The 27,449-nt window shown below is 61.9% G+C and overlaps 1 protein-coding gene across 1 annotated transcript; it reads right to left on the bottom strand.

Moving 5' to 3' along the window:
* Positions 1–490: 490 nt before the first annotated feature.
* On the bottom strand, positions 491–25,511 carry COL7A1 (collagen type VII alpha 1 chain; the record flags this gene model as incomplete). Its single annotated transcript, XM_079540596.1, has 109 exons — positions 491–919; positions 1,557–1,663; positions 3,015–3,194; positions 3,411–3,530; positions 3,668–3,763; positions 4,387–4,435; positions 4,593–4,646; positions 4,718–4,795; positions 4,995–5,111; positions 5,261–5,323; positions 5,417–5,479; positions 5,556–5,609; positions 5,743–5,796; positions 5,872–5,952; positions 6,033–6,068; positions 6,155–6,226; positions 6,417–6,488; positions 6,628–6,684; positions 6,763–6,798; positions 6,881–6,916; positions 6,988–7,032; positions 7,143–7,202; positions 7,443–7,478; positions 7,617–7,688; positions 7,777–7,902; positions 7,997–8,056; positions 8,137–8,172; positions 8,250–8,294; positions 8,398–8,442; positions 8,539–8,580; positions 8,660–8,695; positions 8,786–8,854; positions 8,941–9,021; positions 9,129–9,164; positions 9,250–9,312; positions 9,422–9,454; positions 9,884–9,919; positions 10,090–10,125; positions 10,256–10,291; positions 10,414–10,458; positions 10,819–10,881; positions 11,136–11,180; positions 11,341–11,412; positions 11,581–11,625; positions 11,739–11,774; positions 11,856–12,065; positions 12,250–12,381; positions 12,493–12,528; positions 12,983–13,018; positions 13,106–13,210; positions 13,299–13,334; positions 13,414–13,449; positions 13,631–13,675; positions 13,842–13,913; positions 14,088–14,123; positions 14,249–14,329; positions 14,405–14,440; positions 14,519–14,554; positions 14,636–14,716; positions 14,802–14,843; positions 14,915–14,941; positions 15,031–15,075; positions 15,177–15,248; positions 15,345–15,389; positions 15,460–15,495; positions 15,614–15,694; positions 15,793–15,972; positions 16,082–16,153; positions 16,444–16,584; positions 16,806–16,841; positions 17,020–17,064; positions 17,194–17,229; positions 17,309–17,368; positions 17,458–17,520; positions 17,602–17,655; positions 17,754–17,780; positions 18,043–18,156; positions 18,247–18,315; positions 18,461–18,514; positions 18,586–18,621; positions 18,915–18,986; positions 19,107–19,199; positions 19,382–19,426; positions 19,525–19,551; positions 19,820–19,980; positions 20,075–20,218; positions 20,296–20,422; positions 20,497–20,633; positions 20,707–20,853; positions 20,936–21,055; positions 21,165–21,311; positions 21,378–21,506; positions 21,583–21,729; positions 21,803–21,928; positions 22,011–22,154; positions 22,225–22,350; positions 22,440–22,586; positions 22,671–22,799; positions 22,908–23,057; positions 23,133–23,249; positions 23,341–23,490; positions 23,711–23,830; positions 23,903–24,032; positions 24,105–24,268; positions 24,358–24,516; positions 24,592–24,712; positions 24,792–24,951; positions 25,035–25,215; positions 25,439–25,511. The coding sequence occupies 109 exons, from the start codon at positions 25,509–25,511 to the stop codon at positions 491–493; spliced, it is 9,159 nt and encodes a 3,052-aa protein (XP_079396722.1).
* Between the last annotated feature and the right edge of the window lie 1,938 nt (positions 25,512–27,449).

Below are 27,449 nucleotides of genomic sequence, written 5' to 3'. Positions count from 1 at the left end.
CCTGGCCCTGCCCTTTGTACAGGGCGGCCGCACACTGCCCGCTCGGCCCTTATCTTGGGGTGCGTGGCAACCTTGGGGCGGCGCTAAGTGGTACCACACGCTGCACCTGTAAAGTGCTCATAGGTCTGGGTGAACTTTATGGTGTACAGAGCATCTCGACAGAGGGTACATGGAAAACTGGGGGTCGGAAGGCATGGATGGGCAATTCTGGGGCACATCAGCAGAGGTGCGCTGGGGACAAGGACGTGCCCGCACAGACTGCGCTGCACCAGGCACGGTGTCACCAGGGCCGTCTTGGCTGGGGCTTTGCTCCCACACTGCTGACGTCAGGTTAGAACAGCAGCTGCTGTGTGCACACCATCTATGCAGCACATGCCAAGGATCAGACTGTCCGGGGCTAAATCCTGCACCTGCACGGCTGGGTGCAGGGAGCGACTGCCAGCAGCCTCCATGGCCACACAAAGTCCTTTGGCCATGGTGCGTGTTGTGCTCACTTCCTGCGCCCGATGCGTGCCATCAGCTCGGCATTGGCAGCTGCCTTGGCTTGCAGCTCCTTCTCCCGGGCCAAGTCCAGCAGGATCCTCAGGATGTGTGTGGGGACATCAAGGGACAGGGACACCTTTCTTGCTGTGCTGCTCTTTTTTACCGCAGCAGCTCTGTTGGTATCAGGGTTTGGCAGCCAGGGCCACACTTCTCTCACTGACTCCTCCAGTAGCAGCTGCGTGGTTCCATCCAGCTGAGAGCCATCCCCAGAGCCGTGGCCATGTTTCTCCCCAGGGAGCCCCAGCATTACTCCGCTGCTGCCCTCCTTGTCCCAGCCACCTTCATGCCAGGGTGCACCGGGCACAGCAGGGCTGTTCTGGAGGCTCAGCCCCTGCACCATGCCCCATGGCAGCAGCAGGAAGGGCAGCAGCACAGCCTGCAGGAACAGAGCGCAGCACTTAGCATCACCCCCCACCTAGTGTCCCCTGTCCCATTCACACCCTGTGGGGGTGGTGGCAGTATAGAGATGGGGTGGTGATGGCAGCTTGGGGACAACACAGTGTCTCCTCCCGCAGCCGCTCCCCGCCCCACAGCTGCCCTTTGATCAGGAACGTGTGACGTGGGACTGGGACTCAAACCACCACTGCCTCCAAGCTGCCCCCCGGTAATGCCACCCCTCAGCTCTGTGGGCCAAAAGCTACCCTCTCAGATGGGACAATTTGCCCAAAATAAGCAGAAGGGTGACAAGAGCATGACGTGGCCACGTGCATGGCATCCTCAGCATCCTCCTCTGCAGGATCCTGCGCTGCTCTAGGGGCTGGCTGCAAAATCCAGAGGGAAGCAGTGGAATGCAGCCAGCATCCTCATTCTCTACTCCACCTCCTGGGTGAAACCCTTTGGAAAGCATCGGAGTGCGCAGCCAGAGGCAGCTGGATGAGCTGGAAACTGGGTGGTGAGTGATGGCAGAAAGCATCCAACCCCTGTGACCCATGTCCTGGGTAAATCCCCCCAAAGCACCACTCAGAGGTGCAGCCTCACCATTTCCTGCAGTCCTCGTCCCCCGCTGCTCTCACGGTGTAGGGGTGGCAGATGGGGTTTGCCCTGCTCAGAGCTGAGCCCTGGCTCTTATCCTGCCCCAGCTCCACCTCCCGCCCCCCCCGGGTGGCGTGCAGCAGAGCCACTATTAACACATCACAGATAATAACTCATCACAGATGAAATCACCCTGGGATGCGGGTGGGCGTTTGTCCCCTCATAGCTCATGGAGCTGAATTTGGAGGGGATTTCGGGAACCCGGCATAATTATCTCACATTGGACATCCAACCAACTGCTGCTTCATAGAACCGAGCATGCCCACAGGCTCTGTTGCGGGCTGGAGTGACTGTGCCTGTGGGGTGGTGGAGAGAGGAAATAAATGGGGCTCTGTTCTTCCTTCTGGAGACAGGACAGGAACTCACCCCCCGGCATGGCAGAATGGCCAAAATTAGACCGAGGCACTGATTCACACTGCACCGCAGCCCCACGTGCCTGTGGGTCGTGGGCACGTGTGCGTCATCAAGGCACAGGGACAGGACATGGGGACAGGGGGCACCAGGGCAGGAGGGCAGCCAGCGGGCACTGCGGGCAGGAAGACACGGGTTGCCAGCAGACATAGGGCCAGAGACAAGGGGTCAGGTTGGCTTTGTTGCCCCAGACCCTGTGGCACACAAAGATGCACAGCATTCTTCCATGAGCACATCTTTAATACCGTGTCCCACCCCTGCATTGGTACACATATACATTTGCTGTATACAGATATACACAGAGCAGCAGTGCATCTAGGCTGCGCAGGAGCCAGCGTCAGTCACCTTCCTGATGAGCAGGAATCGCCTCTAACATAGCACCATCCTCAGGGTCTCCCTGGTGTGTCCCAGTTTCCAGGCAGAGGTGCGAGCCGGAAGGCAGTACATGGAGAAAGCCTCCCTCCCTCCTGCAGTTCTCTGCCAAACCATCGCACCCCAAAAGGGGAACCGGGTCCCAGGTGGGGTGAAGGTGAAATTCATTCAAATGGAGCAGGTTGCGTGGTTGCATGCTGGGAGCCCACGAGGGTGATAAGGGCAGCCCACAGCCTTGGGGATTTGAAGTGTTGGGTTTGGGGAAGGGCTCAAACTGTGCCCACTCCCAGCTCTGGGCAGCCGAAAAAGGAACATGGGGTCAAGAGCTGTCCCATTGACAGCAAATAAGTTAAAAATCAAACCAACATCCCAAGAGAGCTCTGGTTTGGAAACCAGATAAAAGGCGTATGGGGAGGCTGTGTTCCCATTTGATAGAAATTTCACCTTCAACGGGCGAATAGAACCAATGTAAAGGGAAAAACCCATGAGCAACAAGAAGAGACGTCAGAAATAGCACCATGTTCCTGCAGGGATCACCATGCTACGCCTCCGGCCGCCGTCCTTCCCCGCTGCCAGCACCTGTGGGGGAGGCGAGGTGGCACCAAGCACGGCACCAGGTGCAATGCTGCCAGAGCTGATAGCCGTGCTGTGCCCACCTGTCCCCACGCGCTGCCTGCAGTGGAGCTCACACTCCTCCTGGCTGCCGAAGCGGTTGAGATTGCCCTGGCAGCCGCTGTAGACGAAGGGCCGGCACTCGGCGGCTCTTTGGTTGTAGTACCAGCGCAGTGTGTACTGCTGGCAGCCCCCCTCCTCCATGGGCTGGTGGCAGGGCTCGGCTGCAGGGACAAAGCGCAACGGTGAGGGCGCAACACGGACCAGCATCTCTCATCCAGGAGCATGGGGAACCCAATGCCTGAACAAGCCATGTGCTGCTAGAGTGCCCACCCCAGGCACAGGCTTGGTGCATTGGGTTCCCAGCAGAACAAGGCAGCCCCTGCACCACGGGGTCACCTGTGCTATGCCTGGTGCCCTGTGGGGCACAGGGAGCTCACCATCCTCTGCGAGCTGCTCCAAGCTGCCTGCATCCAGAGCTGTGTCGTAGTCCTCCTGCTCCCCATACATGCTGTCGTACTCCAGGTCATTGGTGTCAACGACAACACGCCTGTCCTGCCCTGCAGACAACACTGGCAGTGAGTGCAGCACTGGGCTATCCCGTGGCCTTTGGGCATCTTTGGGTACCTGTCAGCACAGGCCTTGCAATGTACATATAGGGAATAAAAGGAACAAAATGCACAGGGACAGCACTCACCCTCCTCCTCCTCTGCGTGCGACACTTTAAGCACGGGGACAACATGAGCACTGAGATCTGGGAATGGCTCAGTGGGTGGGTAATGGGGGGAGTGATCTGGGAGGGAAGAACAGCAGACATGGGAAACCCCTGTTCAGGTGCAGAGTAGCCCAGAACTGCCCAGGGGAGGGGTCCTGGGGATGCCCCATTCCCTGCAGGCTCAGAAGTGCCCTGGCAGCACAGTGCAACTCCTGTCAGGGAGGTGGCACTGCCAGGCTCAAGGAGGCTGTGTTCCGATGCACCTGGATGCAGCTCCACACTCTCCATCACCTGTTTGGCTGTGCTCCTTCTCTTGGCGGACACTTCTCCCTCCTCCATGGGCAGACTGAAGGATGCTCCTAGGCCGAGTCCCCCATCCTCCTTGGAGAAAAAGCATCCAGTTGTGCTGGAACCCTGCACCCCATTCTACCCACTGCTGCGCCCCACATCCCAGCAGGAGTTGGACTCAATGATCCTTTTGGGTCCCTTCCAACTCGGGATATTCTATGACCCTACAGCCCCACTGAGTGCTGAGAGACAAGCAAGGGCATGGGGAGAGGAACAGAAACACAACCTGAGTGCTCACGGGAATCCAAGCGCCGCGGGAGCTGCCCTCCACATGCTGCAGGAGAGATGGAGTGGAGGTGAGCGAGGGGCTCTGTGGGGCATCCCCAAACCCAGGGCGGCTGTGAGGTGCTCACCACAGTGCTGGCTCATCTCCTGCCTGACGAAGGCGCGGATCTCTTCCTCCTGCCCAGTGGTGGAGCAAAGAATGCACAATTAGAGATAGGAAAAAGCTTTCCCCGGGTTCAGAGCAGAGTCTGGAGTTGGGTATGTTCCATAAGCAGCAGTGGGATGGATGCAGTGCCCCTTCCCACCTGCTGGCCCCGTGCTGACAGCCCCTTACCGTCATGCCCGGATCCCCCTTCTCCCCACGGAGTCCCTCAGCACCAGGACTGCCCTAGGGACAAACAGAGTGGGGCTGAGAGCTGTACCACTGGGTCTGCTCTGGGCAGGGCTGGGCTCACCCACCTGCTCTCCTCGCTCACCAGGGATACCAGGCACACCGCGGGCGCCCATCACTGCCTGCCCAGGGGGGCCTCTTTCCCCCTGTAAAGAACATGGGCACATCCCATCTGGCTCCAGCCCAGCCTCAGGACAGGGGTCCCAAACCGCTGCTCCTAACCCTCCCTTGAGCAGGGGGACACAGGGAGGTCCCCAAAGCCACTGAGTTGGTGGGGGAGGTATGGAGCTGGGACACGGCTCCTGATGCTACCAATCCTTGGCCTCTTGGGGGACAAAGACTCACCTTCTGGCCCTGCATGCCCTCAGGACCTCGTGGCCCAACGCTGCCTGGGGGGCCAGGGGGGCCGGGAGCACCATCACTGCCCCGGGGACCAGGGGTACCGATCATGCCTGGTGCACCCTATGATGGAGCAGATGGTCAGTATGGGGACATCCACATATGTACAGCCCAGAGTAGGCACTTTTGGGAGCTTTAGTGCCCTTTGGACAAAGCTTGATCCCAGTACGAGCAATGCAGTGTGACTTATGCAGCCTCTTCGCACAGCTCACCCGATCTCCTTTCTCCCCCTGGTCTCCTTTGGCTCCCTGCTGCCCATCGAAGCCACGGTCACCCTGTGTAGAGGAAGGTGCAGGCAGCAAGAGTTCAGGAGGAGTAGCCCTGAGGGGCCATTCCTGAGGTCTCAGCACAGCCTCCCACTGCCCTACCTTGGGTCCCATGAGCCCCTCCTTCCCAGGGATGCCGGGTGCTCCAGACAACCCCAGTTCTCCCTGGGGGATGAAACAGACATCTATGAGCCCCTGGATGCACATCCCCCTCGCAGCACGGTGCTGGCACGATGCTTACCGGCTCACCCTTCCTTCCTGGCAGCCCCGAGCGCCCCGGCAGCCCCGGCTCTCCCTGCAGGAGCAAAGCAGGTGTCAGTCCTCAGCCCCGCACCTCCCTCAGGCACGAGGGGGGACCCTGTGAACCTATTGCAGGTTCAATTATTGCCAGGGCTGAGGTCCTGGCTACAGGATGGTCACTCCCTCACCTTCTCACCCTTGTCCCCATCGAGGCCACAGGCGCCTTTCATGCCCCGCTCACCCTGCAGGGACAAAGGGAGTCAGAGCCCCATGAAGCCAGCATGTGTCCTGGCCACGGAGCACAGGGGATCACCCACCTTGGGGCCACGCAAGCCCAGTGGCCCCATGTCCCCCTTCTCTCCTCGTGCTCCAGCAATGCCATCCCGACCAGGCAAGCCCTGCAAGAAGCACACAGCACGATGAGGACTACTCCTGCCCCACAGTGGGGTGGCATTGGTACTGAGACACAGCTCCTCACCGGCTCACCAGGCTCCCCCGGCACGCCAACTTCTCCCTGGTAAAGGCAAAAGCAAAGATGGGGGTGAGGACTAGTGGACAGCGAGAGGACCCCACTGTGGTGCAGGGTGCCCAGCTACTTACCTTCTGCCCGCCAGGGCCGCGTGCCCCAGGAAAGCCTGCAGAGCCCTTCTCACCTGGTTCACCCCTTGTACCCTGCAAGCACAGCCCCAAATCAGCACTGGGCAGGAGGAAGAGCTCTGGCAAATGCAGGGCCACACACTGACAGGACGCCCAGCACTGTGCCAGAGGCATGGATGCACATGGGGCACAAGAATGCTGTCATGCTCTTAGGTCCCTCTAGCCATTGCCAACCACTTCCCAGCCCTGCCCCCCTGCCTCATACCTTCTCGCCGGGCATTCCCTGCTCCCCCTTGTCCCCTTTGTCCCCTTCGGAGCCCTTTAGGCCACGGTCTCCCTGCAAAGGGGAGAACAGAAGGATGGGATCAGGGGTCGTTGGGGTGGGGAGGAAAGAGCTGCCTGGGCAGGGACATAAGGGTCTATGGGGTGGACATGCTTCCTGAGGCAGGGTCCCCCAGCAGACCTCCAGCTCTTACCGGCTCCCCCTTGCTGCCTCTCGCCCCAGCAGGCCCCTCCACCACAACGGTATCGCCCTGCATGCAGGAGAGAGGTGGGTGTGAGCTGGGGGGGGACAGCACTGCCACCCCCTGCCCCAGCCCTGGGGGTCTCACCTTGTCTCCTTTGGGCCCCACGGCCCCGACGTCTCCCTGCAAGGAGGACACAGTGAGATGTCGCAAGAGTGGGAGCGCTCCCTTCTCTGGCTCCCCAGCCCCAAAAGAGGTTCCTTACCTTGTCCCCACGCTCCCCTCGGTTCCCAGGCAAGCCCTGTTGGGAAAGAGGAGAATGCTGGTTTGGGGGAGCCTACCTGGGGGGATGGTGAGCTGATTGGTACGTACCATTGGCCCACGGTCGCCTGCCAGCCCTGGGCGCCCATCTTCACCCTGCAAGCAGGAGGGGAGGTGTGAAGAGTGGGTCAGGGGGGCACCCCTCATGGTGGGGACATGGGAGTGCCATGGTGGTATGGGCAGGGGGATTTTATGGTGCTAGCTACCCGTGGTCCTGGGTCTCCACGTTCACCTCTGGCTCCTGGCAGCCCAGCCCCTGGGTCACCCTGTGGGGGGAACACAAGAGTTTGTTCCCCTGTGCAGCTCACTTCAGCAAGAAGCAGGTCCTGTGGCCCCAGCTGTGTCTCCCCACCATCCCATGCCCCCTGCACTGCCCCAAGTGCACAGAGCAGGCTGCCAGGTGCCATCACCCAGAGTGGGCTCAGCATCAGCCAAGAGGGAGCAGTAGCACCCCACAAGAGGAGTAGCCCCACACCTCTGTGCCATAGCACTGTCCCCAGTCCTACCTTGTCACCCTTCAGCCCCGAGGCCCCTTGTATGCCCTAAAGGAAAGGAGAGGGGTGAGTAAACAGAGCTGTGCCAGGTGCTCTGGCTGGTGACCCCATCAGCCCTCAAAGAGCCAGCAAGGGACCAGGGAGGGATCCTGCACCCACCCTGGGATGCTGCAGCCCCATACTCACCGCTGGCCCTGGGGGCCCTTGGGGTCCAGGTGGCCCTGCGGCACCATCCCTCCCAGGGAAGCCAATCGCACCCTGGGGGGGACACAGCGGTGTCAGGGCTCAAGGCAGGGAACGGAGCTGCTGAGCCCTCACTGGTGCTGCCTGAGCCCACTGCCATTACCCGTTCTCCAGGGGCTCCTGGTGGGCCAGGCTGCCCGCTGTCCCCTCTCAGGCCTGGCTGTCCCGGTGCCCCAGCGATGCCCACTAATCCCGGTGGTCCAGGAGGTCCTGGCAAACCGATGTCACCCTGCAGCAAGGAGGAAGGAGACATGGCCAGGGAAACAGCCTCCTCAGAGGCAGACAGGGAGCGGACATAGGACCAGGGATAAGGCAGGGCTTACCTTCAAACCTGGAGGCCCATCCTGTCCTGGTGGTCCCCGCACACCGACACCTGGAGTGCCCTGTGTGGTGTCAGAGAGTATGAGGACAGTCAGCCCTGGGAGCACAGGGGTGGCAGAGCACTTGGGATGGGGATTCTCACCTTTTCCCCCTTGACTCCAGGTGATCCCTTGGCTCCCTGCAAAGACACAGAGCTATTCAGGGTACAGGGTAAGGATGTAAACCCATCAGCTCCCCTTCACATCCTCTACTCACATCTTCGCCGGGGTCTCCAGGCTCCCCAGCTCCTCCAGGCTCCCCCTGGCAGGAGGACAGAAGCAAAGAGCAGGGGTGGGTGACAGGTGGGGGGAGTAGGGATGGCTGCAACCCAAGAGAGCCTGATACTCTCACGACACCTTCTCACCTTCTCACCCTTGGGGCCGGGTAAACCTCGGGCACCTTTGGAACCCTAGGGAGAAAGAGCAGTGTTGGGGATGGGAGAGAATTGCCGGGGCCTGGCTCAGCCCAGGGAGACACAGGGATGGGGTTATAGGCACCAACTCACAGGTTCACCCAGCAGCACGCCCTCCAGCAGCGCCGGCTCACCCTGCAGCAACACAGGGTCAGGCACAGACCTTTGCTGGCTATGGGAAGGATCTCCCCCACATGCACACCCCATTCCTTACCTTCTCGCCCTTGGCACCAGGAGGGCCAGCAATGCCCTGGGGCAGAGGGGAGAGAGGCAGCAGTCAGCAGGGCTGTGGTCATCTGCTAGCCCTGATGAGCAGGGGAAGCTGCAAGGAAGCACTCACCTGCCCCGGCGCTCCCGCATCCCCTGGCTCCCCTTTGGGGCCAGTAGGGCCTGATGGTCCTGGCACACCCTGGCACAAAGCACACAGCCCTGAGCACCAGCTCTGCAGCTTGTGCTGAGCCCCCAGCCCCAGCGCGATGGCACTGGCTGTCATACCAACTTCCCGGGCATCCCTGGTTCGCCGTCCTTCCCTGGCACACCATCCCGCCCAGGCACACCTGGCTTGCCACTCTCCCCCTGCAGAGTGTGAGAGCAGAGCTGAGGCTACGCACATCCCACAGCCAAGCAGCCATGGGGTTGGCATGCCCCAAGGCTGAGGCCAGCTCAGTAGGGCACATGCTCACCACTTGTCCTGGTAGCCCAGGAGCACCCGGAGGGCCCTGTGATGGACAGATGACCAGAAATCAACCCACAGCTGAGGCAGTGGGAAGGGCTGTTCCTGTGGACTGGGTTGGGGGTACCTACCACCAGACCAGGTGGTCCTGGAGGGCCAGGCAGCCCCATGCTGCCCTGCGGACCAGGCAATCCCTGCAAGGAGAACAGCGGAGTCAGAGAGGAGATGCCACGCTGGCATATCTTTCTGGGGCAGCGGGAGCTCAGCTGTCCTCAGGAAGGGGTTGGGTTTGGGGAGGCTCACCCGGATGCCAGCACCAGGTTCCCCTGGATCACCCTGTGGGGACAGAACCCATGTCAGTCTTGCTGATCCCTTTCCCTGCCACAATCATCACAGCTTTATCCCTATGTCCCCTGAGCACTGAGTGCCTCTAGAAGGGGCCAGACTCCAAGTTCTCCCTGCAGCCCACAGTGCTGGCGTGGCATCTCTTTCCTGCACCAGACCAAACATGGAGATGATGAAGGTGATGATGACAATGGCAATGGCGTACCTTCATCCCAGATGGACCCTGGCTCCCTGGTGGGCCAGCAGCACCCTGCAGAGGACATTACATTCAGGACAATGCCCACTGGTGGCACAGCTCTATGGGGTGGGAAGAGGTACCAGGACAGTGCCATCCCAGGGCTATCAACCCCACTCATTGCGGGGACATCTGCCCCAAGTCCCCTTTGCTGTGCCCTGCATGTGACACAGGGGTCTCCTTACCGGAGGTCCTGGTGGCCCTGGCTCTCCCTGATTGCCCTGGGAGGGAGGGAGAGATGTGGTCAGGATGTCCCTGGTGAACAGGGGCTCTGGGAAGCACCCATGCCATGCAGGGACGAGCCTGGCCAGCTCCCAGCAGGATGCGCCATGCCTAGCACACACTGAGCAGGAGCCAGGGGGACAGTGACATGCTGGGGGCAGAGACCTACCGGGCGGCCCAGCACACCGGGGAAACCTGGCAAGCCCTGCAAAGAAGCACATTATAGCCAGCAGGGGAGCAGGGCCACACCACCTCCAAGCAGCCCCGCCTGCCCATAAAGCTCCCTGGGGGATGAATGCAGTGTCACCATGCAGTACCCACCCAAGGGTACTTACTGAGGGGCCAGGGGGCCCTCTAAAGCCCTGCGGGCCCTGTGTAGGAGGGAAGGATGCAAACAACATGTGAATGCTCCCTTTGGGTTGATGGTGACTGCCGTGTGACCATGGGATCTGCCCACACCTCCCAGACCTCAGCCCCCTGCAGCCACACTCACCGGCTTCCCCTCGGGGCCAGCCAGACCCCTCTCTCCTGGGAGGCCCTGGAGCAAGAGATGGAGATGGTGAAGACAATAGTGGTGATGAGAATGGAGATGGGGATGATAGGGATAGTGGGGATAGTGACTGAGATGGAGGTGGTTGATGGAGATTGTGATGAGGATGGAGATGGAGACAATGGGAGCGACAGAGACCATAATGGAGATAGAGAACATGATGAGGATGGAGATGGAGTCCATGGGAGTGGAGAATGTAATGGGAATGGAGATGAGTCCATGGGGGTGATGGAGAACATGATAGAGACGGAGGTGGAAACCACAGGGGTGGTGCAGGATGTGACAGGGATGGAGATGACAAGGACGATGGAGGGGGGAATGAAAATGGAGGTTTGGTGCCATACTCACTGGAGAGCCATCCCTGCCCTTCTCGCCAGGCTCTCCTCGCTCGCCCCGTGATCCACCTTCACCCTGATGTGGGGAGAAGTAAAGAGTTGTAGGACCTGTGCTACAGGCAGGGATGTCCCTGTCCCCCACATGCCCTCACATCCCACTTGCACCCAGAGAAGGATGTCCCCAGTTGTGCCCCTGCCCAGGGCTTCGTTCTGTGGGGTCACCCTGTTGGCAGCACATGAAGAGAGGAGAGCAGAGACCGATGCTGAGCCCAGAAAGGGAGTGAGGAACAGAGAAGCAGAGGAGCCACAGGAGACTTACTACACTCAGACCTTATCTCCTTTGGGTCCTCGCTCGCCCTCGGCACCAGGCTCACCCTGCAGGAAGGAGGAAGGAGATACCATCAGACCCACATGCTGCAGTTTGGGATGCCCACTCTCCCAGCCCATCACAGCCGGCAATTATCACATCATCCCTCCTCAAAGCACTGAGATTCTGGCTCCATCGCTGCCCTGCTCCTTTCTCCTGGACACGCACCTTCACTCCTTTAAGTCCAGGGGGACCTCGCTCGCCTGGGAAGCCCATCAGGCTGCCCTCCATTGCGTCTGCCTGCAGGCACAGCGTGGTCAGGGCTGGCATCCAGGGGACCCCAGGGAGGTCCCCCAGGGGCACAACCCCTCCCGAGCCCCTGTGCCAGGGGACCAGACATGAAATTCATCCCTGGAGGCATCTACTGGCACCTCCTGGGGACAGTCCCCAGCAGCATCTGTCACCTACCTTGGGCCCTGGGGGCCCTGGGAGGCCTGGCAAGCCATCTCTGCCCTGGTGAGAAGGAAAACAGATGGAGCATCCCCAGAATGTTCAGTCCATGGGGCATATCCAAGTCTTATGAAAAGCAGAGGGACAGAGGGGACTGCATTCCCATTACGGCTCACCTGCTCACCCCGGTCGCCCTTCTCACCCCGGTCACCCTGCAAAAAAGAGGTGGGGGGCTCATGAAGCTGTCCCCAAGCCCAGAAGCCATGTCCCCCTGCCTACACCCCCACACTCACCTTCTCACCAGGTCGCCCGGCCTCCCCCAGCTCGCCAGCCCGGCCTGGCACCCCTGGGATGCCCGGCTTGCCTGGCTCCCCTGGCTGCCCCGGTGGCCCCTCTGGGCCCCGCTCGCCCACAGCCCGGCCTGCGGGGCCCTGAGGACCAGGGGCACCTTGGTCCCCTTTGTCACCTTTGGGTCCTCGCTCACCAGGGAAGCCTAAAGAACCCTGCAAAAAAAAATACCAGACTGTGGAGTGGGCACCTCAAAATGCAGGGAGCTGCGAGCCCCCATAGAGCATCCTAGGGCTGGAGGGATTCAGCAGGGCTCAGGTCTCAGAGCCAGGTGGGCAGGGGGAAGGTGGCAATGAGTCTGAGCCAAGAAATGACCCCCTGGAGCCCCACAGTGCTCACCTCCCGGCCTGGGGGACCCCTCTCCCCTGGCTCCCCCCGGCTGCCCTTCTGCCCCCGTAGCCGTTCGGACACGGGCAGAAAGGAGTCCGAGCTGCCATCATAGGCACCCGTCAGCTCCTTCAGAGATGAGATCTGGAAGGGAGGAAAGAGGCAGTGATCAGCAGTCATGCACTCCAGTGCCCCATCCCACGCCCCTCTGGTCTCTCACCACCAGCTGGCCCCATACCCATGCCCACCCCATACCTTGATGCCGAGGGCTTCCAGGCTACGTTCGATGTTCTACAATAAAAGGACATGAGAAAGGAAGCCTATTGTGCTGCTTCTACCACTGGGGCTCTGGGGACCTCCAAGGCTGATGTCCCAGCCCAGTGGGGAACTCACCACTGCAGTCCCAGGGTCTCCGCTGACACCAGGCCGCCCCTAAGTTTGCAGAGCAAGAGGGAATGGGATGTGCCATGGGTGAGATGGGCAGCACTGCTGCTACACTAATAGGTTTCAGAGCAAACGCCACAGGGCGCTGCCTGGGAGAGGCTGTGGTTCTCCCACAGTGCTCAGTGCTGGATACTCACTGGCTCCCCTCGTGGTCCTGGCTCCCCTGGGTCCCCCTGAAGTACAGCAAAGCAGTCAGGGGGAGAAGGGCCAGGCTGCCCAGCCACAGGGTCCCCGAAGGACTCACCCCCTCTAGCACGGATACCCCCCAGACTTTTGTCACAGAGCGCTAGAGGACACCTACCTTTGGTCCAGTGATCCCACGAAGGCCGGGCGAGCCCTGGAAGTACAGATGGGACACAATGGCACCCATGGACATGGGGCCTCAAGTAAAACATGGGGCAGCTAGAGCTTGAGGATAACAAACCTGGCCTGGGGGGCCAACCTGCCCTGGGACACCAGGGACACCAGGGGGGCCAGGGAGGCCAGGCATGCCTCTGTCCCCCTGCTCGCCCTTGGCACCATTGTGGCCCTGCCGAGAGAGTTGTGTCACCCCCAGTGACTGGGTGCTGCCCCAGCTTGTCCCCAGTGGGGACAACACACAGCACAGGGCTACTCACATCTCTGCCAGGGGCTCCGGCATCACCTTTGTCTCCCTAACCAGGAGGAGGAAAAAAAAAAAGACTCAGTCCAGAAGTGACACCAATGGGGACCATATAGGGCTCTGCTCCTCACCTTTCTCCCATCTTCTCCTGGCGTCCCATCTTCTCCCTTGGGATGGAGGTTATGAATTGGCACCCACAGCACAAGCAGTGGGCAGGACAGGGGCAGTCCCAAGGGCATGGGATGGGGTGCTGTGCCACATGCCTGCCTCGGCTCTGTGCCAGTTTGGGGCTGCCAGCCCTCAAGGTTCTCATGAGCACCCCAAAGCCAAACCCCATGCTCTACTCACATTCTTGCCATTTAGGCCAGGTTTGCCATCGTCACCGGGTTTTCCCTGGGAGGAAGGAGAGGCAGTAAGAGGAGCCCCCAGCACGGGCAGTCATGGGGTCACAGCTCCTACTGATGTCCCCTAGGAGAGCTGGGACCAAGTGCAGAGGCACAGTGCAGAACGTGTCCCTGCAGCAGAACATGTCCCCATGGCACACGGGGCTGTTACTCACAGGGATACCAGGTGGTCCCAACGGTCCTATTGTGCCAGGCGGTCCCTGCTCCCCCCGCAACCCAGGCAGCCCCTGCAGGGACAGGAGAAGAGGGGAGGCACAGGGCAGCAACAGGACACAGCCTCTGCTATGGGAGGTAAGAGCACAGCCAGGCATGGTGGCGTGGCATGGGATGGGGGACGAAACAGAAGCGTCATGTCCCCAGCAGGAGAAGAATGCACACCCACACTCCCAGGAGATACTTACATCTCGGCCAGGGTCCCCCTGCTTCCCTGGGTCCCCCTATAGATGAAGAGGACGTGAGCATCCCATGAGCACCTCCAGCGGATGTGCAGTGGGATGCCTCTGCCCCACCACTGCCCTCATCCCCTGTTCCCATTTCCAGTGCCACCCCAGACCACGCTCACCCTCAGCCCGGTGGGTCCCGGAGGGCCAGGTTTCCCCTCCAGTCCGTTGCGGCCATCCAGCCCTGGTGGGCCACGCTCCCCCTGGAACAGAGCACTGCATGAGGACTGTGCTGCACAGAGGGACAGGGGGTGGTGGGCAGCTCCCATCCCCCTCACCTTCTCTCCAGGCAAGCCTCGGTCCCCAGGGTCACCCTACGGGAAGAGGACGGAGTAAGCACTGTTCCATCCCCAGGTGGGGCTGAGCATGGGAAGGGGAAAAGGGGCACTCACCCGTGCGCCGGGGGGGCCGCGGGGGCCTTCAATGCCCTGCAAGTGATACATGACAATGGTGGGCGCAATCCCAGGGCCCACCGTGGCTCTCCAGGTCATCACTCACCCCACACTTACACTCAACCCCGGCAGTCCGGGGGGGCCACTCTCACCCTTGGCCCCCTTTGCTCCATCCTCGCCCGGGTCCCCAGCATCCCCCTAGCAGGGATGACACAGTGGTCAGAAGCAGTGCAGTGCTGCAGTCCCACAGCAAAGCATCACATCATCACCTCTTAGCTGTTACCTTCTCACCCTTCTCTCCTACTCCTCCAAGCCCCACATCCACCTGTGGAGCAGAGAGGGGACATCAGAGCAGGCACAGACCTGCTGGCAGGAAAGGGGGAGGGTACAGCTTACAGCTCGTCCTGGGGGTCCAGGAGGGCCCTGAAAGAAAAGAGAGCAAATTTGTTAAGGAGATCTGGTGTGTACTGGGGACGGGGTGCAGATCTGGCTCCTGGGTGGGTGTCACTCACCGGTTCCCCACGGTCACCCTTGGTGCCAGGTGCTCCAGGAATGCCCTGTGGACAGGGATGAGTGAGAAGGGGGATGGGGTACCCAGGAGATGGGGTTACCCATGGGGTCAGGGGGTACCCATGGGCACTCATGTGGTGGCACTCACGTTTCTGCCTTCAGGACCTGGGTCTCCGAGGTCGCCCTTCTCTCCAGGGGGGCCACGGTACCCAGGCAGCCCCTGGTTGGGGGGTATGGGGAGATGTATGTTACCCTGGGCCACTCAAGGCCACCAAGGTCTCCCCTGGCGCAGGGCTCCCACCAGCCCAGTACTTACCCGTGGACCCCTGTCTCCAGGTTTGCCAGGCACCCCTGCTTCACCCTGAGGGATAGATGGGGTGAGTGGGCTGGGGGGCAACAGGGAGGCAGTGGTCCATGAGTTTCCCACTTACCGGGGTGCCTTCATCACCCTTCTCTCCACGCTCACCCTAAAGCACAGGTGAGGGGACAAGAGAACAAGTCACCAGTGTCCCTCTGTGCTGCTCCCCATTCCTCGGGGCCTCAGCATCCCCATAGCATCTCCTACTGTTCCTGGCCCCACGCTACCTCCTTGCCACGCTGCCCTGGTTGTCCTGGTGCACCCACTCTGCCTGGCTCACCCTTCTCGCCCGGCTCCCCTGCGTCACCCTGAGGGGGAAAGAGGAAGACCAGGGGAACTAGGGCTCAGTAACACATGATGGATGGACAGATGGACAAAGGAGTGAAGCCTCCTGCAATGCCATTACCTTTGGACCGCTCCTGCCAGTGAGGCCAGTGATGCCCTGGGAGGTGCAGAAGGACAGTGCTGTTAATGGGTACTTGGGCATGAGATCAGGGCCCAGCTCCATGCATTTATGTGCACTCACCCGCTCGCCCTGCTCGCCTTTGGGGCCAGTTGGTCCTGGGATGCTCAGGCCAGGGACACCCTAAAGACAAAGGAAAGCAGCTTGGAACAGCGGGACCAGCAAAAACGCACAGCAAGGAGAGCCCAAACGGGCTGTGTGCCCCAGCACCTGCCCAGCTCAAGGTACTCACACGGGCACCCCTCTCCCCTACATCACCCTTGGGGCCAGGAGGCCCCTCTGGTCCTGGAAATCCTCTGTCACCCTGGAGCAGATGAAATGGCACCGTTAGTCCCCCCAGATTTCCCCTTCCTCATGCTGCAGCTGAGGATCAGCATGGGCATCCCCGCGGTGCCAGCATCCAGCACCACTGTGCTATGCCCCCATCCCAGCTGTGCCATGGGGACAATACCAAAGGTCAGGGACAAGGCTACCTTCTCTCCTCTGACACTGGCCATGCTGGGAGCCTGGGGACAAAGCAGGAGGGACAGTGCTGGGTGCAGCCACTACTCCTCACGCCAGGAATGGGGTGGGATGCCAGGCAGCAGCACTTACCGGCTGGCCAGGTTCACCAGGCGCTCCCACATCACCCTGTGGACACATGGGGTCAGTGCCATTCCCTCCCCACAACCCCAGCCCCAGGCCCTGCTTCTCCCTCACCTTCTCGCCCCGTGGCCCAGCTGGTCCCGGTACTCCCTGGTGCAGAGAGAGGATACTCAGAGGTTGGCAGTGCCTGGGGACGTATGTCTGTGTCACAGCCACCCCACAGTGCTCTGGGTGCCCACGCTCACCTCTCTGCCTGATGGCCCTGGCCGTCCTGGAGCTCCTGTCTCACCCTGGAGGAGGAGAGGAAGAGGAAGAGGAAGAGGAAGGTGCTCCTAGGAAGGGCATGACCATGGCCATGGGTGCCCACCTACCTTTTCACCCTCAGGGCCAGGCGCACCGCGGTCTCCCTGCAGAGGGAAGCAGAGGAGAATCTCAGGCAGCCACCCTCCCACCCCCAGGACCCCATGGTGAGCCCATGGTCCTACTCAAGACCCCCGACAGCCTCCCAGGGGCACAATGCCACGTTGGACCCCAGGGCCACCAGAAGCCATCAAAGTGCCCAACCACACACCACTACCACCTCACCTTCTGGCCCGTCTCCCCCAGCTCGCCTGGTGCCCCACGCTCTCCCTGGTGCAGGAGGAAGATAGATGGTGTTGGTGGCTGGCACAGGGGGTGCACAGCACCCACATCCCTTTTCTCTCCACAGAGGAGTTGGGGGATTGGGGTGCATCATGAGAGCATCCCCTCACCACTCACCTTCCTGCCTTGTTCTCCTGGAGGTCCCCGTGGACCCTGGAGAGGAAGGCAGAGAGACGTCATCTCCCAAGCAGGGTTAATGCTCTGCCCACCCTGCCTTGTCCACGACACTCACCCGGTCTCCAGGGTCACCTGGACGTCCAGGTGGCCCTGGGAATCCCTCCTCACCGTCACCCTGTGAAGTGAAGAAGCCAGCAGTATGTCCATGAATTGGGGCTATCTGTCCCCATCACAGAACAAGGGGGGGTCCTGCCTCCCTCTTACCTTCTCACCCTTGGGGCCGGGAGTACCAGCAAGTCCCCGTGGGCCGGGCTCCCCAGGTGGACCCTGGAAGAGATTGGAAAGGGCACAGCTCAGCCTCTGGGGGGACTCACAGCCCTGCTCTCCCACCCTGAGCCCAGCACTCACCGGGGGGCCCGGCTCCCCTCGAGGCACTGCCCCATCGACCAGTCCAGGGGGACCCTGTGGAAAGAGGGCTGAGCTTCTGCATGGCAGCCCCATAGCTCAGCCCTTTCTAGTGCCCCGGGAGGCAGAGGTACCAGGCAAACACGGTCACTTACCCTCTCCCCTCGATCACCCTTCTCCCCCTGCAAGGTAAAGAGAGCAGGTAAGGGTGGGGCTGGGCTCTGTTCATGCCTCCACCCTCTGCCCCCTCAAATGATGGGGGTAATGACGGGCAGAGCACATCAGCAGTAGGGTCAGGGCATGTGCCATGCTCATTATAAGGATGGATGATGTGGGAGTCATAGACAATGAATACAGCCATGCAGGACCAGGAGCTCTGCACGGGAAGCAGCTTCAAGGTGCCAGCTGTCCCTCCATCCCCACACAGCACCAGCTGAAACGTACCTTCACAGAGTCTCCTGGAGGTCCTGGTAGCCCCATTGGCCCAAGGGGACCCGGAGGACCTGGGTCACCAAAGGGACCTCGTGGGCCAGGGTTGCCGGGGGGGCCGGTGCTACCCTGGAAGAAAGAGATGCTCTATGAGCATGGGATGCTGCATGGGCAGAGAGTACTGGTGGACACCCCCAGCATGCACAGCCCCATCTATACCGGTGTGCCTGGCTCCCCTTTCCGTCCTGGCAACCCCTGTCCTCCATCCACGATCACTCTGGGCTCTCCCTGAATGAGGGGAAAAGTAATTTTTAAAAAAAAAAAAAAAAGAAAATCAGTGCCACCATGTTCCTTGCCATGACTTTCCCCAGTGCCAAGCTTAGGAGGCAGTAGGAATAAGATGTCCACCTGTAGCCCTCTGCTCAGCACCTACCGGCTCGCCTTTTTCCCCCTTCGGGCCAGGATGCCCCGCTGTTCCTCGTGGCCCCTGGAAATGAATAACAGTGAGAAGGGGGCTTTTGGAGGCATGGGGCTTGGGAGGAGGGGGGTCATACTCACAGGGTCCCCTCGGGGGCCAGGAATGCCCTGGTTGCCCTAGAAAACAGAAGAACAAAAGGTGAAAGCATTGTCCCTGCCAGCCAGGGAAGCAGGGATGGCATGACATGGATGAGATGGGATAGCATGGGTTGGGATGGGATAGGATGGGATGGGATGGAATGGGATGGGATGGAGACAGCAATGATCCCACCAACAAGGGAGACTACCCTAGCACAGGGAATGGATAGGAAGAGAGCTTAGGGAGCAGGCAAAGTAGGCTGATGGATGTACAGAGCCCATTGGTCGAGGTCTGATCAGCACCAGCCAACCATGGGTACATGCACACTCACCGGCTGGCCAGGGGTCCCAGGGTTCCCGGGGGGGCCAGGAAGCCCTGGCCGCCCATCAGCTCCAGGGAAGCCCTGCAGGAGAGAGGAGCATCACGTCAGGGCCATACTCCTCCCAGGTCCCCCCTCTCCCGCCGTGGCTGGGAGGTCCCTGTGCCTGGGACTCCAAGATGTGCAGATACAGGGGGCACTCACCCTATCCCCCTTCTTGCCCAGCTGCTCAACGCTCTCTCCTGGTGGCCCTCGTGGTCCCACAGGTCCTGGAGGGCCAGGCAGTCCATGGCGGCCCTGAGACAGCAAAGAGCACAGACTTGGTGGCAGGCAGGAGCCAAAGGATGTTTCCTCCATCCATCACTGTGGTAAGGGCTGTAAGGATCCCTTCCCGACACCCACTCAGCAGGAGGACAAAGGGACACAGGGGCTGTAGCAATGCTCCCCATTTCCCCCCACACTACCCATCAGGACTTTACCGGTTCTCCAGGGGGGCCCGGCTGCCCCACACGCCCCTGTGGCCCCTGCAGAGACAAAGCCAGCCATCAGCATTCACTGAGAACTGCTGCAAGTATGGCAGCCCTGCCATAATCCACAGCTGTAGGGGGTCTCAAACACTTACTGCCACGCCAGGGTCTCCCTTCTCTCCCTGCAAGGGGACAGAGAGAAGAGCTGAGAGGCTGCACCCCTCTGCAGCAGCTGCCCCCAGCTCAGCCCCACACCGTGGGTAAGGTGGGGAACTCACACTGAGACCCCATGCCACAGGAATACTCACTCACCCTGGGGCACTGCACAGTGCAGGGCTTTGGCTCTGGCTCTGGCTGGTGAGACAAGAGGAAGACATGCAATTGTGAGAGAGGAAGACTTTGGCTCCATGGGGTCTGCTCCCCAGCCCTGGGCATCCCTCAGTCTCTCACCCTGGTGGAGATGATGGTACAGAGGTCATCGGTGAGCTCTTCCTCCAGCTCTGACAGGGCACCACGGTTGCGGAAGACGAAGCGTGGCTCCTCACCACTGACCATGCGCCGGAGCTGCTCCTGGTCTGCCCCCTCCAAGCCCACAGCCAGCACTCGGACCCCTGCACCAACAGCACCTTCAGTACCTGGCTGGAGCACCCAAGGGGACCTCATCCCATGAGGACCCCATCCCACAGGGATCCTATCCAACCTCACCCGCTGCCTTGGCATCCCTGGCAGCAGTGATGGCATCGTCCCCAGAGGGGCCGTCGGCCAGCACCACCAGCACCGCTGGCACACTGGGCCGCCGTCCTGCGCCAGGGCTCAGCAGATAGGTCCTAGCAAAGGTGATGGCTGCCCCTGGAGGGAGGATAAAAGGATGGGGGGGTCAGCAAGGTCCCACTGACCACTGGCCCAGCCCTAGCACATCCCCTCACCAATGGCATTGCCGCTGGGCTCCTCGTAGCGCATGGTGCGGATTTGCTCCAGCACGGCGGGCAGCTCGCTGGAGCGGTTGAGGAGCAGCCAGGGCAGGCTGCGGTAACTGTACGTGGCCAGACCCACCTGCGAGGGCAAGGGACAGAGGTTGATATTGTCATCCTCCTCACATGCCCCCTGACACCATGTAAGCCTCATACCTGGGTGCCATCGGGGCCCAGGCGGCCCATGGAGGTGACAGTGTTAGAGAGGAGCGTGCGGACAGCGTCAGCACCAGAAGAGCTGTCACGTGTGCCATGCACCAGGAACACGATGTCCCCTCGGGCGTCCCTACAGACTGAGGGAAGGGGCAAGGTGGAGCAGAAACATGAGCACCCCAGCCCCTCCGACACCCATCCCAACCTGCATACCTGGCCGCTCACTGACGGAGCTCTCAGCACCAGGTGTGCTTCCCAGAAGCGGGCGGATGGTGAAGGTGTAGCGCTGGCCCAGGCGCAGCCCAGGGATCTGTAGGGAGCTGGCAGTGCCCGGCACCACGCGCCGTGCCTCGCCGCCCGCTGTACCCACAGTCAGGGGGACAGGGACAGTGAAATCCCTGGAGATAGCTGCCCTCCGCCCAGGGACATGTGTCTGCCTCACCTGCAGGGGGGGTCCAGGACAGGACGTATTCAGAAGCACCAGGGACAGGGGTCCAGGAGAGCGTCACAGAGTCTCTCTGCACCTCTGTCACTCGCAGGCTGGTGGCATGGCTTGGAGACGCTGTTGAAGGGAAATAGGGTGCTCCAGCTCATGGGGCAGCCCCCAACCCACTCCCACACTCATCACTCTCCTCCATCCCAACCTCCCCACAGCACCACACATTCCTTACCAGTGGCAGTGGTGACGGCAACCGGTGCGCTCTCCCGGCTGCCCACCATGCTGGTGATGCTGATGTGGTAGCGCCGGCCCGGCTCCAGCCCTCCCAGGTCATAGGAGCTGGCGGTGGCTGGAAGCTGCTGGCTGCGCTGGGGACCACCTGGTGGGGACAGAGAGGTGAGGGGCCGGGGGCTGCCACTGGAACACAGGGCTTGGGCACACTCACCCTCAGCTGGGCGCCAGACCAGGCGGTACCCGCTGCTGCCAGACACCGGCACCCATGCAAGGCGCAGGCGATGCTCCGAGGCCTCCATCACCTGCAAGTTGCTAACAGGGGGCACGGGGGCCGCCTCCGCTGTGGGGGATATGGGCAGGGATTAGGGCAGAGGTGCCCACTCCCCCCGTGTGCTGTCCCCTAGCCCCATGCTCACGGGTGGTAACGATGATGGACACAGGGTTGCCCTCATGGTTGCCTATGAGCGCTGTGACCTTCACAGTGTAGGAGACACCTCCCTCCAGGTCGGGGATGTCAAAGGAGCTGATGTGGCCGGGAACATGCTGGCTCTTCTCCGAGCCCCCTGCCGAGGGCCACACATCAGCCCTGGTGCCTCCATCATTGCTGTCCCCACCCTTGTCCCCATCCCATGCTACCGTCCCGACGGCTCCACACCACACGGTACGCTGTGGCTCCTGGCACACCGACCCATGTGACACGGGCAACATTGCTCCTGGATGACTGCACCTCCAGCCGGGATACTGTCCCCACCTGCTCAGCTGCTGTGACACAGGGAGAACCACCATCACCTGCAGTCAGGGCACCTGGCACCAGCTGGCAGCAGCAGGCAAGGTCACACCTCACCTGTCCTCCCCATGGTGGTGACAGGGGGACCCTCGCGGCCATCAATGATGGCTGTGACACCGATGGCATAAACGGTGCCAGCTCGCAGCCCCTCAATGGTGTAGACAGTGGGGTTGGCAGGGAGGAAGCGGGACTGCTCCTGACCTGGGAGAGACAGTTGAGATGGGAAGAGCTCCCATGGCACCACCACATCACCTCCAAGTCCTGCACTCACCATCGCCGGCCCTCCACGTCAGCCGGTACCCCCCGGCGCCCGACAGCCCCCTCCACGTGACCCGCAGCTGGTTGGGGCCGGCCTCTGTCACCCGCAGCTCCGAGACACTGCCCACAGCTGGGAACTCTGCAGGCCCAATGGCACCAGGACGTCAGCATGGGGACACCCCGAGTGGCCACCGCAAGCCAGGGCTGTGGCTAACCATGCGCACTTACTGACGTGGATGCTGAGTGCAGCAGCACTGCCCTCCCGGCTGCCCACGAGGGCTGAGACGCGCACCAGGTAGGTGACACCTTCCCGCAGGTCACCCAGCTCCAGCGCTGTCTGCGTGCCTGGGATGCGCCTCGTCCTCTCGGTGCCGTCTGCAGGGAGCAGGGTGCCACGGGGCCCTCAGTGCCACAGGGGATGCCAAGCGATGGCACCGTGGCCCCATCCCGCTGGCTCACCCTGGGTGTTGCGCACTGTCACTTTGTACTCAGTGGCACCAGGGACGCCGGTCCAGCCCAGCCGCACCCTCCTGCCCAAATCCTCGATGAGACGGAGATCTGACACTGCGCCCACTGGTACCTCCACACCTGCAGGGGGGCACTGCTGTAACTTTCTCCAAAGCTAGGACCAGCGAGCCGGAGGTCCCATGGCTCTGTTGCAGTGATGCCATGCATCATGTCTTGATCTGGGCTCACCTGTCTGGAAGGTGGTGACGGGGGTGGCCACCTCCCCACCTTCATACAGCGTGTACAGAGTGATGCGGTACTCAGTGCCTGGCTGCAGCCCTGTCAGCTGGTAGGTGCTGGCACTGCTGGGCAGCGACACTGTCCTGGGGGTCTCCAGCCCTGTGGGAATGGCAGTGTCAAAAGGAGTTGCCGCTGGCCCCATGCCACGTCAGGGACCAGGTGCTGTGAGCCCACCTGTGGCTCTTTTCCACTCCAGGCGGTAGCCACGGGCCTCACGGATGGCAGTCCAGAGCACCTGAATGGACGTGGGACTCAGGATGTTGGTCCGCAGCGTCTGCTCTGTGCCTGCCTCTGCAAAAGGGACCCATAGGTTGTGCCATCCCATCTCCTTGTCCCCCCCACAGGTGATGCCCCTGCATGGGGACAGCTGCGTGGTGCTTACGTGTCCGCGCGGTGAGGCTGGCGGTGGCTGCAGGCTGCTGTGCATAGCGTGCCCGCAGCGTCACCACGTACTCGGTGTTGGGACGCAGGTTGCTGAGCGTGGCCGACAGCGCGCCAGCCCCCAGGCTCCTCTCCTCGCTCTGGGGCATTCCTGGGGGGGACCCAGAGGGGCGAGGGCAGGTGTGTGGCAGGGAAGGGGTGTGCGCAGCTCCCTGCCCCGGGGATGCCAGGTGGTGCCAGGGGTGGGGAGCGCGGGGTGAGGCTGGGACGGGGGCCAGGGCAGCGCCCAGGGACAGGGAGGGGCCGCCAGGTGCTGTAGCACACGCAGCTACCCCAAAGAGGTGCCTGTGGGGCACGGCATGTCCCCTCACCTGGCACGGCGTAGCTGAGGATGTAGCCCTGGGGCGGCTCGGGGCCGGGCTGCCAGGACAGCCTCAGGAAGGTCGGCCCAGCCTCAGCCACGTGGAAATGCTGCACGCCGCCACGGCTCTCTGGGGACAGCACGGGGACAAGTGTGAGCTACGTGCTGCCAGCACCTACCCGCATCCCCCACGGGTACTCACGGGTGCGCGCCCGCACAGACACCGACTCGCTGACGCTGTTGGCATACTGAGCGATGACAGTCACCAGGTACTCCGTCCCTGCGCGCAGCCCCCGCAGCACGGTGCTTGTCTCCCGCGGACCCACGCTCACCTGGGTGGGAGCAGTGTCATCCCGATGCCGGCGGGCACCAGGCACTGCAAGTGGGCGCAGGGCAGCGCTCACCTCCTGCCGCTCAGCTGCCAGCGGCTGCCCCAGCCCTGTCAGTGGGACACGCTGCACCCTATAGCCAGTGACGGGGCCGCTGGCCGGGCTCCAGCGGATGCGCAGCACATCGGAGCCGTGCTCCAGGACCTCCAGGTTGGAGGGACCAGCGTGGCCTGATCCATCTGTGGGGGGACGTGGAGCTGTCAGCTCCGGGGTGCGTGAAGAGAAGGCATTAAGGCAGCTCCCACACCCTCTTTTAAAGGTCTCCTACCAGGGGTGCGTAGCGTGCCCCCTGAGCTTGTGCACACCCTGCGTGTCATCAGTGGCACCAGTGTCCCCAGCAGCTTGAAGTCACCCACATAGAAGAAGAAGGAGTCAGTAGGCAGTGAGGCAACACGGATCAGCTCCTGGCGGTCGGCATTCTTGATCCCTGAAGGGGACAGGAATAGTGGGTGATGGCAGTGCCCAGCCCCAGGGGGAGCCCATTACTCAGGGGTGTGGATACCAATGTGCACACCGTGGATCTGCTCACCTACAGCAAAGACCTTGATGCCCAAGCTCTTCAGCCTCAGCGCCGGCTGCTCAGCATCATCCTGGGACTTGCCATCCGTGATGAGGATGCAGATCTGCAGAGCCATGAGCCTCAGCCCCATGGACCCACTGCATCCCTCTGGGATGTCTCAAATGCCACTCCCCACCCCATACCTTTGGGACCCCAGGCCGGAGCTGTGTGGGACCAAAGAAGTTGTCAGAGACGTAGCGCAGCCCAGCGCCGGTCCGTGTGTTGCCACCCTTGTAGCTCAGCTGCTGGATGGCCCTCTGGATGCCTGTGCCATTGGTGTGCTGGGAGAAGCCAAACTCCACCCTGGGGACATCAGGACACATGGGGACACGTAATTTTCCAGCCTCACGGTCCCATAGCCCCGCATGCCCATCCCCGGGGCTCACCGTGGATCGTCGCTGTACTGCACCACGGCGAAGCGCACCGCCTTCTGGCCCACCACATGCACAAAGGGTGACACCAGGTCCTCCACGAAGGTGCGGATGGCACGGAAGTTGTTCCGGCCAATGCTGGACGAGCCGTCCACCAGGAAGACGATGTCGGCCTCCAGCACGTTCTCGCACACCGCTGTGGGACAGCATTGGTTGGCACCCACAAGAGCCCCCGGTGCCCTTTGGCACAGGACCCCCAGACCTCTCCCTTCTCCTTGAGCTCACATCACATTGGTGGCCACTCCCATAGGGCTCCCCGTGCTCAAACTCAAGTTTGGGGTGCTGCAGTGGGAAGGAGCAGCAGAGCCCCTCTCACCGCGCTGTAGGCCCTATAATGGTACCCAGCACTCAGCACCCACCTTGGCTCCTCTTCTGTGCGGCAGCAGCCTGGGGGGCCAGGAGCAGGGAGAGGAGTAAGAGCCTCCCACTCATTGTGGGACCCTGCAGGACAGCAGGAGAGGATGCTGCAGCCACCACCCTGTGCCAACCCCATGCCTCTGGGCACGGTGGTGATGGATGCACTGGGTAGAAGCAATTAAAAGGAGTAAAACGCCATAACATCAAAACAAAAAAGTAAAGACATAACCCGCAGAGCTGCCCACTGCAGGATGTGGGCATGGCTGGGCTGCACCGCAGTGGTACCCGTGCATTTGGGTTCCCTGCTGTGTCCAGAGTACTGCACTGCGTCTGAGAAAGCAGAGCTAGGTGGAAAGTCCCAGCACAGAGAGCCATGTGCCCACACCCAATTCCACTCCGTCCCTCCCCATCGCACCCAGCCCAGCTGTGACCCCACTGATGCCCAGTGCTCAGGACAGAAGGGCAGTACAGGAGGCTGCCAGCCTGCATGCCAGCCGTGCCCCCCCACTGTACTGCTGCCTCCTCCTGCCCGCCCCACGCTCACCCCAGCGCTCCTGCCCTACATGCGGAGGGGTGGCACGAGTGAGGGCTCCAGGAAGGGCACGATCCCGTGGGGACGGGAAGGGCAGCAGCTTCCCACGAGCACACTCGCCCGGCGCCGCTTCCCGCACTCAGGCGCGGAGCTGCGGGGAGGATCCGGCCCCGTGCCCGGGCACAGCACCCCGCCCGCCCGTGTGCCAGCCCCAGCACGGCCCGGCCGAGTCCAAAGCGAAGGCGGTGACCCACGGATGCCCGAGCGCGGCGGCGTGGGAACCCCCCCGCCTCCCTCCGCTGTCTCCCACCCGGGCTGAGAGCACGGGGGGGCCGCTCCCGGAGCGCGCGGCTTCGCCACCCACCTCGTCCCGCGTGGGGCCGCCCCGAGCCGAGCCGTGCCGAGCCGTGCCGAGCCGTGCCGTGCCCAGGCGGCCCCCGGCGCTCCCGCCCCTTTAATCAGGGCGGCCCGGAGCTCGGCGGTGCCGCCGCCGGGGGGGTAGTGCCGCGGCTCCCGCCCTGTCCCGCCTCCCCCCCAATTCCCCACCCCAAAGGGCTTTTCCCACCCGCTCCCATGGGAGGGCGGGATCAGGGCAGGAAGATGCGTTTTTTCCCGCTTTTCACCCCAAAATGTCCGTGAAGGAGAGAGAAGAGCCCTCCACGCCGGGATCGGGACCGGGACCGGGTCAGACCCCCGGGGGGTTTTCTCTGCGAGTTCCAAAAGAGGCCTCAGTGCCGAGCCATAAGGGTCCCCTTGAGCCATGGAGCCTTTTCCTTCCAGCGTCTCCATCCCAGCTGGTGCTAGGGCGGTTCCTGTGCCCCCATGCGGCAGGGGGCAGAGGCTGTGGGATCCCTCCTGTCCTGGGCATCACCTCTTGGTGCCAAGTGTGGAGGAAGCAGTGACTGAGATCTGTCCCAAAGACAGAGAACTGCAGCCGGGGTGGCTGCAGGAGAGGATGGTCAGCAAGGTGGTGAGCTGGGGGACACCCGGGTGCCTCCCACCTATGGCAGGGCCATGTGTGGTCATCAGGGTGCTCCATCCTCCAGCCTGCTTGTTCACATTGGGTTGACCCATGCTGATGGGCACCAGTATGTCCCATGCCACCTCCCTGTTTCCCAGCACCCTGTGTAGCTGTACCCTTGTGGCCTCATGTGAGGACAACAGCCTAGAGTCTCCCCTCCGAGTGCCAGCATGGTTCCAGGGGCATCTTTCCGTGGGCACCAGGGAGACGGTGAGGGGTCACCTCACATCTAGGGGCCTGGGCAGGGCTACCTGCCACCAAGCAGGGATGCTCGGGGCAGCTGCAGGCAGCTTTCCCAGGAGCAAACTGTTCTGAGCAGGGAAGGAGTGGAGGTGCCCCTCTTCTCTTACAGGCAACATGAGCAGATCATCCCCATCCTCTCTGCAGCCAACCCTAGTGAGGCCCCTAAATCTGCTTCAAAGGTCACTATGGCCACAGGTGTCTTCCAACTGCCCCACGG

The sequence above is a fragment of the Tetrao urogallus genome (assembly GCF_951394365.1).
Source record: "Tetrao urogallus genome assembly, chromosome: 10".
NCBI lineage: Eukaryota > Metazoa > Chordata > Aves > Galliformes > Phasianidae > Tetrao > Tetrao urogallus.
The sequence above is the reverse complement of the archived record's forward strand: the minus strand, read 5'-3'. Positions and strand labels throughout refer to the sequence as shown.